Source organism: Corvus brachyrhynchos, unplaced genomic scaffold, assembly GCF_000691975.1.
Source record: "Corvus brachyrhynchos isolate BGI_N302 unplaced genomic scaffold, ASM69197v1 scaffold904, whole genome shotgun sequence".
Lineage (NCBI taxonomy): Eukaryota > Metazoa > Chordata > Aves > Passeriformes > Corvidae > Corvus > Corvus brachyrhynchos.
The window spans coordinates 161,745-176,042 of record NW_008237536.1 but is presented as its reverse complement, the minus strand read 5'-3'; the positions used below and the strand labels follow the sequence as shown (position 1 = coordinate 176,042).

Genomic DNA, 14,298 nt, shown 5'->3' with positions numbered 1-14,298 from the left:
CTGCAGCAGTAACAGCAGTGCTGGAGGGGGGGGATGGCTGGCATTAGTACCCCCTGGAGGGTCACAGGGACCACAAACATCCTTGGGTGACGGCAGACAGTTCAGGATTTTTAATTTTCCATAGTGGCACCAGCAATATTGAAAAACAGACCTGAGAGCACCTACTCCAATATCCGTCTGCCACCAAGTCTTCAGTTTGGGAAGATGTCTATTTTCAAAGCACATGCAACAGCAAAATCTCCTAAAGGCAGTAAAATGGCAGCAGATGGTTTCATCCACACCTGACACATGGCCAACGTGCAGCAGAGCAGAGAACACTTTCTAGGTAAAGAAAGCATTTCTTTTTAAATAAGAAATTTAAATAAGGTATAATCTTACATTTAAATCCCAGATCCACTGATTCTAAAGCCATGCTTTCCCTCAAGGGCAGACCCACTGGGTGTGGAAATAATGGTGCAACCCAGTGACCTGCATTTTGCAGACATTCAGTGATGATTACAAAGCTCCCATCCAGCCCTAAACCCCGTGAATGCTACACATTTTGGCCCAAGAAATGAAGCTGACTCTCTTCAGGACACAACCACAGGCATGTCCTTGAGACCTTTAATCAGAATGGAATTCCTCAGCAGCACCCAGGAATTGCAGGCCATCTGAAGCCTGGCTCCATAATGACTTAGGAGAAACCCACAACCCTCCTGCGTCAGCACCACTTTCTCCCTCTGGGAGGAAAATCTGTGGTTTTTTATGAGCCATCTGCTCTTTTCAGGTTCGTCTCCCACCTAAAGGTTGACCAAATTCTTTGGTTTCGCACAAGCCCTTTCCACTCACACGCAATTTATTTTCAGTGTGCTGCTTGCACAATAAATCAGCATTTCACAAGCTGTCCTTGCTCTTGCAGTGGTCAAAAACATTGTTGCTGTGAGAAGTGCCCCAAAACTATCAAATACTTTTGCAATTAACTGAACCCGACCAGAGTTTCAACAAGAAGTGAATAGTTTAAAACAGATTTGGAGCACTCATCTCTTTTTGGACAGTATGCACTTTATTGCAGAGAAGACTGGATGCATTTTTAAAACAAATTCAGGAGTTGCACAGTTTCTATACAGTTCCACAAAGTGTCGCCCACAGTAACTTGAGCACAGTGGAGTCTGTCAGTGAGGGAGCTCCATCTTGTCACCTGCAATCACTCATGTCACCAAATCTTGCAGCCAATCATTTAAGAGCCATGGAAACAGGTGGCCCTGCTCCTGCGAGCACCTCTGCCAGAAAACAGAGGTTAAACCGTGTCACTCCTGATTTACACCAGCATAACTGAGACCAGGAGCCAGGCTTGGATCATGAGAGCAGCCAGGAAAGGTTTTATGTCAGTGTGATACACCTCTGGTGGCAGATTTGTGACGTTTCCTGAAGGGCTTTATTTGAGATCAAGCTCAAGACAGTGTCTTCCTTTTCAGGTATTGCTGTATCTTTGGATCAGTGCTCATCCTGCTGCCCAGTCCCTCTCCACATGGGAAAGAAATTTTGACTTGATATGTTTTCTTGGCATGAAAACACATCAAGTCATAACAGGCACTACCACAATAAACTATCGCTGTCTCTGCCCCCGATGCTGCTGTGTTTGGGAGCACCCCAGCAGGTCACAGCCAGCTCCAGGCAGGATGAGGGCGAGCCACAGCTGAGCAGCAGGATCACAAGCATGTTAGACTGTGACCAGAAATGTTCTTCAGCATATCAGTTAACAGGGATAATGCACTTTCCTCAGGAGACCATCCACAATAATTGCTTTGGAGAGACACTGGCTGCATCAGCAAGTGAACATTATGTTAGATTAAAATCCCCAGCTCTTTTTCTGTAAAATGTGTTTCCTTACCTATTAATCACCCCCAAGGTGAAGCCTTTCTGAGCCACCACTCACACTGTGACATTAAACATAGCTCAAGCTTTTGATGCCAGTCCAGAGCTTGTCTAAGGATGCTGAGACTGAATGGGCTGGCACAAGACACATTAACATGGAAAAGCCTTACAACCACCTGACTCTGGCATATGCTTCTCACCTCCTCCACAATTCACAGCCTCTCTGCCATAAACAATAATGGTGATTTTTACCAGCTGAAGATCTGACACACAGGGCTCAAACACTAATGACGTAAAATCACTTGGGAGTCAGAAGTTCCCTGTGACAGAAATACAGTAGAATGGCTCAGTGTGTCCAAGGGATACACTACAGGAGAGCTGTTTAAATGCTTGTGTGTGTTGTGCTGAAAGAGAGTTTTCTTCGCTCCTTTAGCACTGTGCCAGGTGTATGAGAGCTAAAAATCTACTGAGGTGAATGGGAACCTTGGGAAGAGCAGCTGATTGAAAAAAGCCCCTAAAACGGAAGGCTTTGGTGTAATACCAGTACAGGTACAGCACAGATTGAGAGAAGAAGAGTTCACCCTTTCATGTGCCCAAAGTTTAAATTAAAGGAAGGCGTGCTTGGGGAGAAGGGTGAGAAATCATTCATTGGTCACTTCCTCATGGCTTCACCAAGGCTGCCAGTGCTGACAGCAGCACGTGTGCGCATGCGACTTCCTAATTTAACTACCTCAACTACTCGTGAGAAAAGAGGCTGTGACTCATGGGGACTTTGGAAGGCCATCCCAAAATGATGTGCTCCTGGCATAGGCTAAATCATAATCTGTGATGAGTTAAGGGGCCTAAGGCCCTGAATGTTTTAAGGTCTCCTGACTATTCCCTGTCAAAAGAAAATTATCACATGAAGTGGTCGCTAAGCACAAATGATTCCTCTTAAAACAGATTCCCAAAGGATCCCCCCTTGCAATTACTAAAATATACTACCTGATGTGTCACAAGGATGACAGGTATTGACATTTAAGGCAATCTAATTTCCATAGCCCTCTCACGACTTCTCCCCTGTAGGTCACCTTTGTCTTCCTTCTCCAGGAGCGATTTCTTGCAGGTGAACATGACAAGCAGCAGCATTGGCAAGTGCCACAGACTGCAGAAGAAGAGCTTCCTGGAGCTGCTGCGGTCGGCGTCCCTGTAGAACCGAAAGCCGAGGTAGGAGATGTAGAGGTTGATAGGGAGCGAAACGATGGGGAAAGTCCACGTGGTGATGTCGAGGACAGGAGCCACCGTTGAGAGTCCAATTAAGGCCAAGCAGTGACGCAGAGCCACCCGCCTGCACAGCCCCGGGTGAGTGACAGACATCATACAGTATCCTCCTCGGGAGTAATCTTCCCGCAGACCCCAGCTCAGGGCATTGAAGTGAGGGAACTGCCAGGAATAGAGGATCCCTCCTAACAGTAATGCACCTGCAGGGGGAGAGAGAGTGTTAGAGGGTCCCTGCAGGAAGTGGCACACACAGACCTCAGCTGTCACGCCCTGTTTGCAGGAGGGCAGTGCTACCCACCTGTGACACCAGTGACACCGCACACTGGTGACACTGCTCTGTACAGGGATAGGGCAGCCCTGTAAGATAAGGAACCTCTGGTTTTCATAGCATTCACATGGGGTTGGAGCACGGTGGTTTGCCTGGTTTTGGAGCACTTAATTTGAAAAGCGTTTCGGCAAGTCGCTTCCTTCTAATGAGCTACTGCTAATTGGTTCCTGCACCAACTGTCTCTATCTGAGGGAAGATTGGTGGAAATGAAGCAAAATTGGACAAGAGACTGTTTTCCTGGGAGCCTCTAGATTCTACTCTCAGGTTCCTGATTTGGTGTGTCCAGAGAAGAAAAAAAGCCAGTGGGCAGAGCAGTGTCACATCAACCAGACACAGGGAGCCTGGCTCAGTGACAGAGGAAAAGGAGGACAAGCTGCTGCTCCTGAGACCTGGGGAAACACCACACCCTGGTAGGCTGAAGCAAGGCCAAGCCCTCTGTCTGCCCATTGCATGAGAGAGGGAGGGAACTGCTCCCAGTATGGGACAAGCTCCATAATGGACCTGGGCAGGGGACAGAACCAGCAGAAGCTGTTAATGTACTAACAGGAGATGGAGAACTTACTCCTTCAAACCAAAGAAACTTCTAATCAGTTTGATCAAGTAACTCTATTCACACCAATTAACTCCTTTTACACTCAAAAAGGAGCTAGGGAAGCACCACATTTCTACAGCTCTTCCTGGGACACATTACAGCGTTTACTGAAGCAGAAGCAGCTCATGTGCTAATTTCAGTGAACCTCCAGGAGGCCCTCAGACCAAACTCCCTAAACTAATTTTATCTGAAGACACAAAAAAATCCCCCAAGGCTGTTGCAATGTTATGAGCATTCCTGGGTTTTCCTTTTGTTTCCCCAGTTCCCAAACCCTCTGCTCTCACATTAACGCTTTCTTTGTATCTCCCTGCCTCCATGAGCTCATTCTCTATGGAAACTTCTTCTCCAACTGGAGCCACGCATCCAGCATTTTCTTAATGACCTGAGAGAAACAGCAACACTCATCTGCAAACAGGTTAAGGTATTTAAATTCTTCCCCAAACACTCAATTCTTCCCCAGCAACTCTGAAAAAGCCCAAATCACTGTGTCCTCTGAACAGCTTCATGGTTCAGATCTCCTCTTCATCTATTCCTTGAAGCTGTGCATGCCTAGTTGTTGTCTCTAACAGCACAACTCCCACTGGTGCTGTCATGCAACTAATAATAATCTCAGTTTGCCAAATTGCCTTTTTTCCTGTATCTTATCACCAGTGAAGGAACTCTCCATTAGACTTCACGCAGGTTTCCAGTGGCTTATAAATCCAGTAGTGGTGTAAAAGACCCATCTCATTGCTTTTTTGGATGAGTAACAAATACTCCTTGAGGTGAGTGTCCACCTCTCGAACTTGATTACCTGAAGTACAGAGATAGACACACTTACCTTAGGTGTGCAGCTTTCAGAACAACATTGTCTGCCATGGATTCCAGGTGATTTCATGGAATCACAGAATGTAGATCATCTCATTTCATTCCCTGCCATGAGCAGGGGCACCTTCTATTAGACCGCGTTGCTTCAAGCTCTGTCCAACCTGGCCTTGGACACTTCCAGGGATGGGGCAGCCACAGCTGCTCTGGGCACCCTGTGCCAGGGCCTCACCACCCTCACAGGGAAGGATTTCTTCCTCACATCTAATCTAAACCTGCTCTCTGTCAGTGTGAAGCCATTCCCCCTTGTGACTCCAGACCCTTGTAAATAGTCTCTCTCCATGTTTCTTTTAGGCTCCTCCTGGTACTGGAAGGCCACAAATTAGGTCACTCAATTTCCTGGTCTATGGCCCAAAATGCTTCAAATCCAGCTATTCAGTCCTTCTAAAGTTGATCTTTTGGATGCGGGTATTAGCACCTTTTCTCAATTGGAACCTTTTAAGACAGTTGAAAATGATGTACCCCAAAATTACCAATCATTTCAGAATATCATGGCCAGAAAAGTCCTTTTGGTCCTAACAGAACAGTATTTGTTTCAGTTCTGCTGAAACCTGAGGGAGCAGCTCTGCTGAAATAAACCAGAATTAAACATACTGAAGGAGCAGTTCTCCCCACACCAGGAGAAACAATGGGGAAATGTTCTTGTCGTAAGTCACTCTTTAGCTTTTTCCTATTCTTGTAAAACACATTAACGGAGGCAAGATCCTAAATGTGCTGCACCTAAGAGAGCAGTATTTTTCAAGTATCACATCTGAAGCGCTTTAGAGACACTAGCTTGTCATTGTCAGAATTCAGGTAAAGGTAAGCTACAATTATCCATCAGCTGAGGACACCTAAGCAGATGAAGCCAGGGCCTAAGACGTGGAGCAGAGCCTGTCCCTGCTTCCCACAGCTCCAGACCTGTGTCCGCATCCCTGTGTTTCGGCTCTAACACAGGTTTTGCTTATTCAGTTGTTCAAATGTTGTGTGCAGCCAAGCTCAAAACACACCCTAAACCTCAAACACACAAAGCCCCTTAACAGTTCCCTTACTATGACACCATTAAAAAAAAGTCATCTGGAGAAACTTTTAAACACAAACAGACCAACTAAAATACTTGAGGCTGGATTCCCATTTACAAAGCTCTGGTTTTTACATGCAAGCCTTTGGAATTTAATTACTTTGATTACATTACAACCATTGAGATAATTGAAATTTTACAGAGAAGCTGAACAGTGAAACTATTTAATAGCCCATTATGAGGACTTTAACTGACCCAATCTTTTTGTTAGGTTCCCATGTGCTGGGACATCCTGTAATTTCCTTGGCCCAGGCGGAGATTGTCGGGTTGTCAGAGAATTTTAAGTGTCACATAAGACTGATGACTTGCAAAGCACGGCACATAGTATAGTACAGTTCAGCATCAAATGAGCTCACAGTAGGAATCCTGTCAAGCCCAGAGGAGACATTGTAATACTCATTAATTACTAGATGAATGTTAACTATGTCATAATTAAGTCAGCAGTGTTTTTAAGCAATATTACAGCGAGATGAACTCTGGAGACAAATCTGTTTCCAAACAGAGCTGAGTCTACTCTATGGCCTCTGTGCCGTTCCCAACAGTTTGGGAACTCAGCTAAATCACTGCAAATCTCCCTTTTCTCTACAGAGTTTATAATTAAGTGAACATCAGACGAGGTTGTTCCCAACTGGAACATGTGGACCTGGTGCAGGGTTCACAAAAGCAAAGCTGGTTGTCGGAACAGAGTCATTGCTTGGGCAGCGTGAGACAGCCAGCACCCAAGGGACACCCAGGGACACCGAGGGACATCCAGCACCTTGGGGTCTCTTGGCTCCTCCACAGCTTGTGGAAATCTGAGAACAGGCAGATTGACAGGAACTCACATCTCTCTGCTTTTTGCAATAGTTCATAAATTGCAGGACCACAAGTACCTGGCTGGCTCATGGGTATCCCAAACTCCTAGGCCTTTTTGGCCAAATTTTTAATTGCTGCAATTGAGCCCGTTTATGACCAATTCTTCTCTCCAAGTGTGAGAGCCTGGGACAGATCCAGCAGACACTTAGAAATCCCAGTAACTTGTCAGATCAGTCCTGTTTGATTTTGGAGAAAATGAAGTCAACTAAGGAAAACAGGGCCCAGGTCTCCAGAACTCTTTCACTCCTGTATGCAAAATAGGAATAAAATATTTTCTTCCTGAGTTCCTATTCTTTCATCTCTTTTCACTGTCTTAAATAATCTCAAAAGTTACAGGACTGCAGAGAACCAGGTAGGTCCTAAAGCACCCACGGAGCTCAAGATAACAGGTTTTATCATTCCTCACGAATTTTAAGGTTAAGCTATTATTTCTTTTCTTAAATTCTTCTTCGTGATTTATTTAAATAGAAATAGACCTCCTTTTTAATAAACAAGAACAAGCTGAGATTTTTATTTTATTTTAATATCTAAGATAAAGCAAAAATGTCAACTGGCATTGAAGAAGGTAGAAAATGGTTCCTTTTTTCTGTAAATATATTTTTATCTAGTGAAATACTGAAGCTTTATAAATTGCATTTTTCCTAAAACAAATAGGACACTAAATTCCACAGTCATTCAGCAACTGCTTGGATGTCTGACAGTTCAATAAATTTGGGTAAGACTTGGAAATAATTGTGAGATGAGACTTCCAAAAGCAGCTAGTGACTTTGTGTTTGCAAACTACAGCAGCTGACAGTCTAATTTTCAGAATTACAAGAGCAAGAAGCACACCCCTCTGAAGTTCTGCTCTTTAAAGTGTCAAGAAGGCCATGTGGCTTTTTAGAAATCTTGATTAAAATTTCATGGTTTGTTCCTTCTAGAGCAATTTATGAAGATCTCATTTGCTGAATGGTCTAAATCTCAGGTGAGAGAGCAATGTCAGTGCAAGAGCCAGACGAAATCCTTGGGTAGGAAGAGCCCCCAAGAGCAGGAGGCTGGAAAATGGTTTTTAGGGTGTAAGTCCTTGCAGACCATGAGCTCTGACCACTGGTTAACATCTGGAGAGGAGAGGAGAGCAGAGCATTCAGGCAGCAACAGCTCCTTGTCCTGCCCACCCTGGGCTCACACTAACATCAGTGCCACAGCAATGAAAAGCTCCAGATGCAGATGTCAATTCCTCAAACTTCTCACGTCCCACAAAGGATAGTGTTCAAGTCCATACAACATCTATTCAAGAAAGAGTAAGTACATGCAGCTGCTGAGTTATCAGTGCCAGCATAACTCTTTCTGAGCAAACCAAGCAACCTGAGGACTGCAAACCTACCTTCTTAACCACTAAAGGGCAGAAATAATGTTTGAATTCTGCCTGACTGTCTCATGCTGAGGATGCCACTCTCTTAAGTAATGATCTGAAATATGCCTCTTTCATGCTGGCAATACCTTTCATCATCAAAGAGCTTTATACCTGTTCAGTTGGCACATGGAGCCACTGTGATGGTTTCACCCACAGATAATTATTTCAGCTGTCTGCCTTAAGTGAGACACAACAGTTTGGGATGGTCCAATTGAAACTCTCAAAAAAATTTCTGAAGACAAATTTCTCCAGGGAAGAAAAGGACTTGAGCTACAGGAGGGCACAGGCTGGAGCACAGTGTGTGTTGGTGGAAGCTCCTGCCTCAGGAGCAGGGTCAGCTAGAGTCCGACTAGCCTGGGCAGGCAGGTGAACATGGGCCTGTCCACACAAGTCAGGACAAACATGTCCCAGCTTTTCTACAGGGACTGCTGTATCAACACCGTGTTCCTGAAAACACACTGCAGAGGAACAATGTGTGCTCCCCTCTTGCCCTTCTCATTGTTCTGTAAAGAACACACAGTGCTTTCCCACTGCACAGAGTTCTGCAAACCTCTCAGATCATGTTCAGGTTCCGGGCAGGACAAACACCTATTCACCTAATCAATAAAACAAAAACAATAAGGAATGGGAGCTAACCTGTAGCATCAGTTCAAGAACAGACTCGTTCCTTCTGTCTTTGCTTGTGCTGCATGTATAACTGGGAAGTGGCCAACCAGCCATTAAAATAAACATGGAATAGTTAAATATCAGCTCCAAAACAGATGCTGAAATCTTAACTGCATTTCCCAAAGCTGGTGTTTACTGCCTTGGCAACCTAAGAATGTTGTTTTGCTTAAAGCACAATTTTAGTAAGTCTTCTGCCTTGAATAATATGAAAGAATTTTAAAATTATTTCCAGACGTTGGTAGCTCTGACTTATGAGAGAAAAGCACTGGCCTTTTGTCTCTAGGAAACGGGTACGAGTTTGGCTGCTGTAAGGAGGGGAAGGCTTTGGCAGTGTAAGCTCAGCCTCTTAATGGATCGTAGTCAGGAAACAGCCACACACCGTTTTACTTGATAGCACACAACTGGCTCTCTTCCCTTAAAAGATGTTGAACAAATTACTCCTCTTTAATCCAGACAAGGTAGATTAGAGATCAGAGATTTGACTTGGTCCAGCTGTATCCACCTGCTTGTGAACAATCGTGCTGTCTCAGGCTGCCTTTTCCACAAGAAATTTTAACATAACCAGTCCCAAACTTTTCACCACAGTCCTGTATGAGTTTTACAGGATTTACATACTCGCAAAAAATGCAGAGGATACCTGTCCAAAACTTTTATTTTCTGTCTTTTATTTTGTGTTCATTCACAAGTTTAACACAGTAGTCTTCCCTGGAGATTTCTGTGAGCAATTATGGGGGTAAAGAAAGAAAGATTTTAAAATTTTGTCAAAGCCTAGTTCAGGTTCAATGTAATCTTTAAGGATTATTTGGGGGTATTGGTACAAAGATTCACAGTGGTGTCCTGATCCATAAGGACTGGTTTGTTCAGCTCTTGGTTGCATTTTCTGTTTGTGAAGGAGAGCTGGAAGGTACAATCATTACTGCCTGTGCTTCAGTTTGTTTCAGTGATGGAAACTGATTGTTAAATCAACTGACCTCCGGTTACAATTGTTCAAGATACTGTCCTGATACCATCCCTCCTGAGGAGAAATGTTACCAGCTACTTAATTCTTCCCACTGTCTTTAGGATTAAGAACAGGATTAGCTTGTCAAAATTTACATCCTAATTTGCAATTATGAAGCCTTCTCAAACACAAAGACATTTGGGAATTACCTAGACACTAACCTAAACCAAACTGATGCAATTCCCCTCTACTTTGCCCGCATCAGCACCACAGCAAGACAACAACCAGCACTTCTGCTTCCACTGGCAAACAAAAGCAGATGCTACTGCTTCTGCTGCATGCCGCAGGAGCAGCAAAGCAGCCTTGAGGGGAAAAAGGGAAAGTATCACTTCTAAAGCTCTGCACAAGGTCCCTGGGCTGGGACAATGGTCCCGGCTGTCAGCGTGAGATGCACAGGCCAGCCCGCACTGTGCCCCTCCAAGGTTACACCGTCATGGAAACCAAGGGCGAGGAGGAAAACACTGGAAAACTCAAAAGCTTCATGGTCAGGGGTTTCAATAGCTGCTTCTTTTGAAGGGTGGCACAGAAGGCCTGTGGAACAGGAGCGTCTAAGGGCTGCAATAGACTCCTCTGCAACAGCACTGAAAGGGAAGGGGATGTTGGCCATGTGTTTGGCTTGTCTGCAAAACAAAAGGATCCTCAGTGTCCACCAGGAATAGGAAATGAAGTTGGCTGTGGAGTTTTTCACCTCGAGAGAGTGTTCCTGGTTCTGCCTTTAACAGAAGGAAGCCAGATGTCCTCAGGTACGCTCGCCACATGGAGAAAAGCTGTGGGTGTATGGATACACACAGGCATGCGCACTTCTTGTGTGACACACAACAGATTATTGCAGCCAAAAGCCTCACAGGGAAACACCTTTCATTACACAGGCAAGGCTGAGAAAACAACAACGCCATACATAACTCACCTTAGCTAACCCCAGCAACAGATGCCATAAAAGAAGAGCCTGTTGAGTAAGATGAAAATACACTCTTCTGCAAATATGTTTAGGAAGTATTTACCAAAGGACCAGACTCAGCAGAGGATTGCAAACCTGCAGAGCCATGCAGGGGCTCCTCGTCAGCCACCTCGTCCAGGCTCTGGCAGGGCTCCCACTAGCCCAAGGGTGGGAGCCCCTCCTGCAGACCCCCCGTCCTGATTTCTCTGTGGGTGTTGTGATTCACACCCAGGGGCATGGGGCTGCCCCATCAGCCACACACAGGGTAGAAAACCAGGCAAAGGGCACGCTGCCTGTGAACCCCAGGTGCCCCAGCAGTCGAACTGCCATTTCTTTTGTCTCTTATGAAGATGGAAAGGAAGAAAAAAATAGCCCACTGGCTTTTGTCCTAAATTCAGACCAGCTGCTCACTAGTATTGTCCCTCTACCTCATTTTTTACAGTTTTTACCCCCACAAAGCATACTCCTGGGCCCCCAGCTTCAAGTCTCATATGTCAGTGACATGAATATCTCCGTTTCCTCTGGAACAGACCACAAATTCTGCCCTTTCATCTGGGAAGTGAAACCCTGAAAAGCTGAGTTTACCAGTGGGAGTTTATAGCAGGAGCGTCCTCTGCTCCGGCAGCAGGACGCTGGAGTTGCCCTGCTCTGGCGGCTGGCTCCCAGACCTGCTCCCACATCAAGGGGCTTTGAAAGCTCCAAGTGCTTAACTGGAAGAGACACAAAGACCTCCAAGCTTATTTTGCATACAATTAAGTTGTTGTTTTGCTCTCCCTCCTACTGGCAGACAAGTGCTACACCAGGGAAGGTATGAGAGACTCCAGCCATGACAGGTTGGGCACAGGCCCCCCCTCTATCCTATTCTCCTTTTTTTTGTTACTGAAACCATCCATCTGCCAAATGTCACTAGCTGATAAGAACTGCCCGTTTTTAAATCCCCTTTTGTAAATAGATGCTGGCTGACATAATTAATGTCTACCATACAACACAATTTGAATTACAAAGTAAAGGCAATTTAAAAATCAGCCTCCACATGATTACAATTGATACCGAGTCTATAAATTCCATAGCCCCAGGAATTATTTAAATTTCTGAAAATGAATGAAAATCAGTACAAGATGTCTTTCAGGGAAATGAGACCAGGAGTGGAGCATCTGAGATAAAGTAAACAGTCTCTTGAGATAAACATTCTTTGGTGCAGTAATACCTATGGCTCCTGGGCCACCACGGCTCTGCAATGTCTGCTGCACTGTCAGGGCCCTTATCTGCTCTGCCACCACCACCTATTCAGAATAAATCCCTTTAGCTGATAAGCACATTAGGTTGAGGAGCCCTGCTTGTCACTTCCATCTCACTGGGTGGTTTGTATGAACTCCGTGGCACCAAGTTGCTCTGCCCCGCGACACTGATCCTGCTTGCCGGCAGGATCCAGCCTTCAGCACCTGAGCAGAGCATGGTCAGTGGAAGAAGTACAAAAGTTCTTGGGCCCCCAACATAAGAAGGAAATGGGACTGTTGGAGCAAGTCCAAAGGAGTCCTCAAAGTTGATAAAGAGACTGAAGCATCTTCCCAATGGGGACAGGCTGAGAGAATTGGGGCTGTTCACCCTGGAGAAGAGAAGGTTGTGTGGAGACCTCACAGCACCTTCCGGGACCTGAAGGGGCTACAAAGACGTCTGAGAATGACTCTGTATCAGGAACTGTAGCGACAGGACAAGAGGGAATGGGTTCAAACTGTAAGAGGGGAAATTTAGATTTGGTATTAGGAACAAATTCTTCCCTGGGGGGGTGGGGAGGCCCTGGCACAGGTTGCCCAGAGAAGCTGTGGCTGCCCCATCCCTGAAAGTGTCCAAGGCCAGGTTGGATGGGGCTTGGAGCAACCTGGTCTAATGGAAGGTGCCCCTGCCCACGGCAGGGGGTTGGAACAAGATAATCTATAAGGTCCCTAACCATTCTAGGATTCTATGAAAATGTGTAAGGCAAAAAAAAGAGGCTGTGGCATTTGAAGACATTTACTCCAGACTCAGTTTTCCTGTTAACTAGAAATAACAAGTTTAAATGGATATTAGTCTGGGGAGAGAGAACAGCAGTGTGAGGGTAATTTAAAGCATATATACACTGTGCCTCTTACACACCAAAATAAACAGCTCTGTTTCTTCCTAAGGATCCCTGTGCACAAGCTCAGCAGCATCGTGGCAGAGCCAGGAGCTCTCCTGCGTGTGGATCCCATACAGGAGGAAGATCTGGCACAGAGGAGTTTGACCTCTCTTCCTGTCTCTCTGCTATCACTTAAGGTTTTAAGTGAATGCCATTATTTTCCTGCTAGTCCTTCCTTTGTAAAACAATTTGAAGGTGTCTTGATTTACTAGATAAACAAATCTCTTCAGAAACAAGTAGTCCCACAAAGGAGCAATGAAATCTGCTTTCAAGGAAGCAAACATGTTACTGCAAATCACAGGCTGGCAGTTAAGTTCTGCATAAATACCCCAGATACGTGGCAGTGATAGCCATGTGATAAATGACATTTATCATACACTTCTGACGGTCTCACCTGCACTCACTCCCCCAGCAAGGAAATGTTAACATCCTCCATCTTTCATAAGTTTCAAACAGCTGCCATTAAAAAAACACAACCCCCTCCCCAAACCCACAACAAAGAATTCCACATCTTCCCAGAGATAACCTTATCTTTCACTTTTGAAATGGGAGGTGTTCCCTAAATTACGCTGGCACAAAATCCAGGGTTGGGGGGCAGGATGTTCAATCAGGCTTAGGAGCACAGAAGTTACCTATCGGGGCAGAAATGGAAGCAAGCATTCCTGGGAAGTACCACAAGATCTGCAAAGGTGTAGTGTAGGAAACTGCTCAGAGGGCAGTGAGGCCCTGGCACAGGGTGCCCAGAACACCTGCGGCTGCCCCTGGATCCCTGGAAGTGTCCAAGGCCAGGCTGGATGAGGCTTGCAGCCACCTGGTCTAGTCGAAGGTGTCCCTGCCCAAGGCAGGGGGTGGGACAAGATGGTCCTTAAGGTTCCTTATGAACCCAAGTCATTCTATGATTCTATGATTGTTCTATAAATTACAGCAAGTGTTTGCATCACTGGAAATACAAAGGTCCCAGATTTCTATCTGCAACTACACAGTATTTGGTTCTTGTGCAAGAAACTGCCAAGGTATTCATCTTTGAGATAAGAAAGTCATAAACAAAATGAGGACAAATTAAAACTAGGCTGCTCCACTCTGAGATACTTCGTTATTAGCTTCAGAATTGGAAACGAGGAACCATCTTCAGCTGTCTAAGGAACCATCTCCAACTCTCCCAAAGCACAAGATATCTCATAGCATCCATGTCATGGAACTCCTGAATAGAGTGGACATGACTGTCCAAACTGTTAAACACAACAGTTTAACACTTGGCTCCCCCCACAAACAGTAATGAAAGGGCTACAAAATATTGTTTTCCCTACCACCAGAAACATGTACAACAATGTGGC

At 45.3% G+C, this 14,298-nt stretch overlaps 1 protein-coding gene across 1 annotated transcript in view; it reads right to left on the bottom strand.

Moving 5' to 3' along the window:
- Positions 1–1,019: 1,019 nt before the first annotated feature.
- LOC103613786 (protoheme IX farnesyltransferase, mitochondrial) overlaps positions 1,020–14,298 on the bottom strand; it is a 103,667-nt gene continuing 90,388 nt past the window's right edge. The window contains exon 7 of the mRNA XM_017731578.1: positions 1,020–3,314. Coding sequence (XP_017587067.1) covers positions 2,872–3,314 — 443 coding nt within the window. The 3' untranslated portion in view covers positions 1,020–2,871. The remainder of the gene's footprint in view (positions 3,315–14,298) is intronic.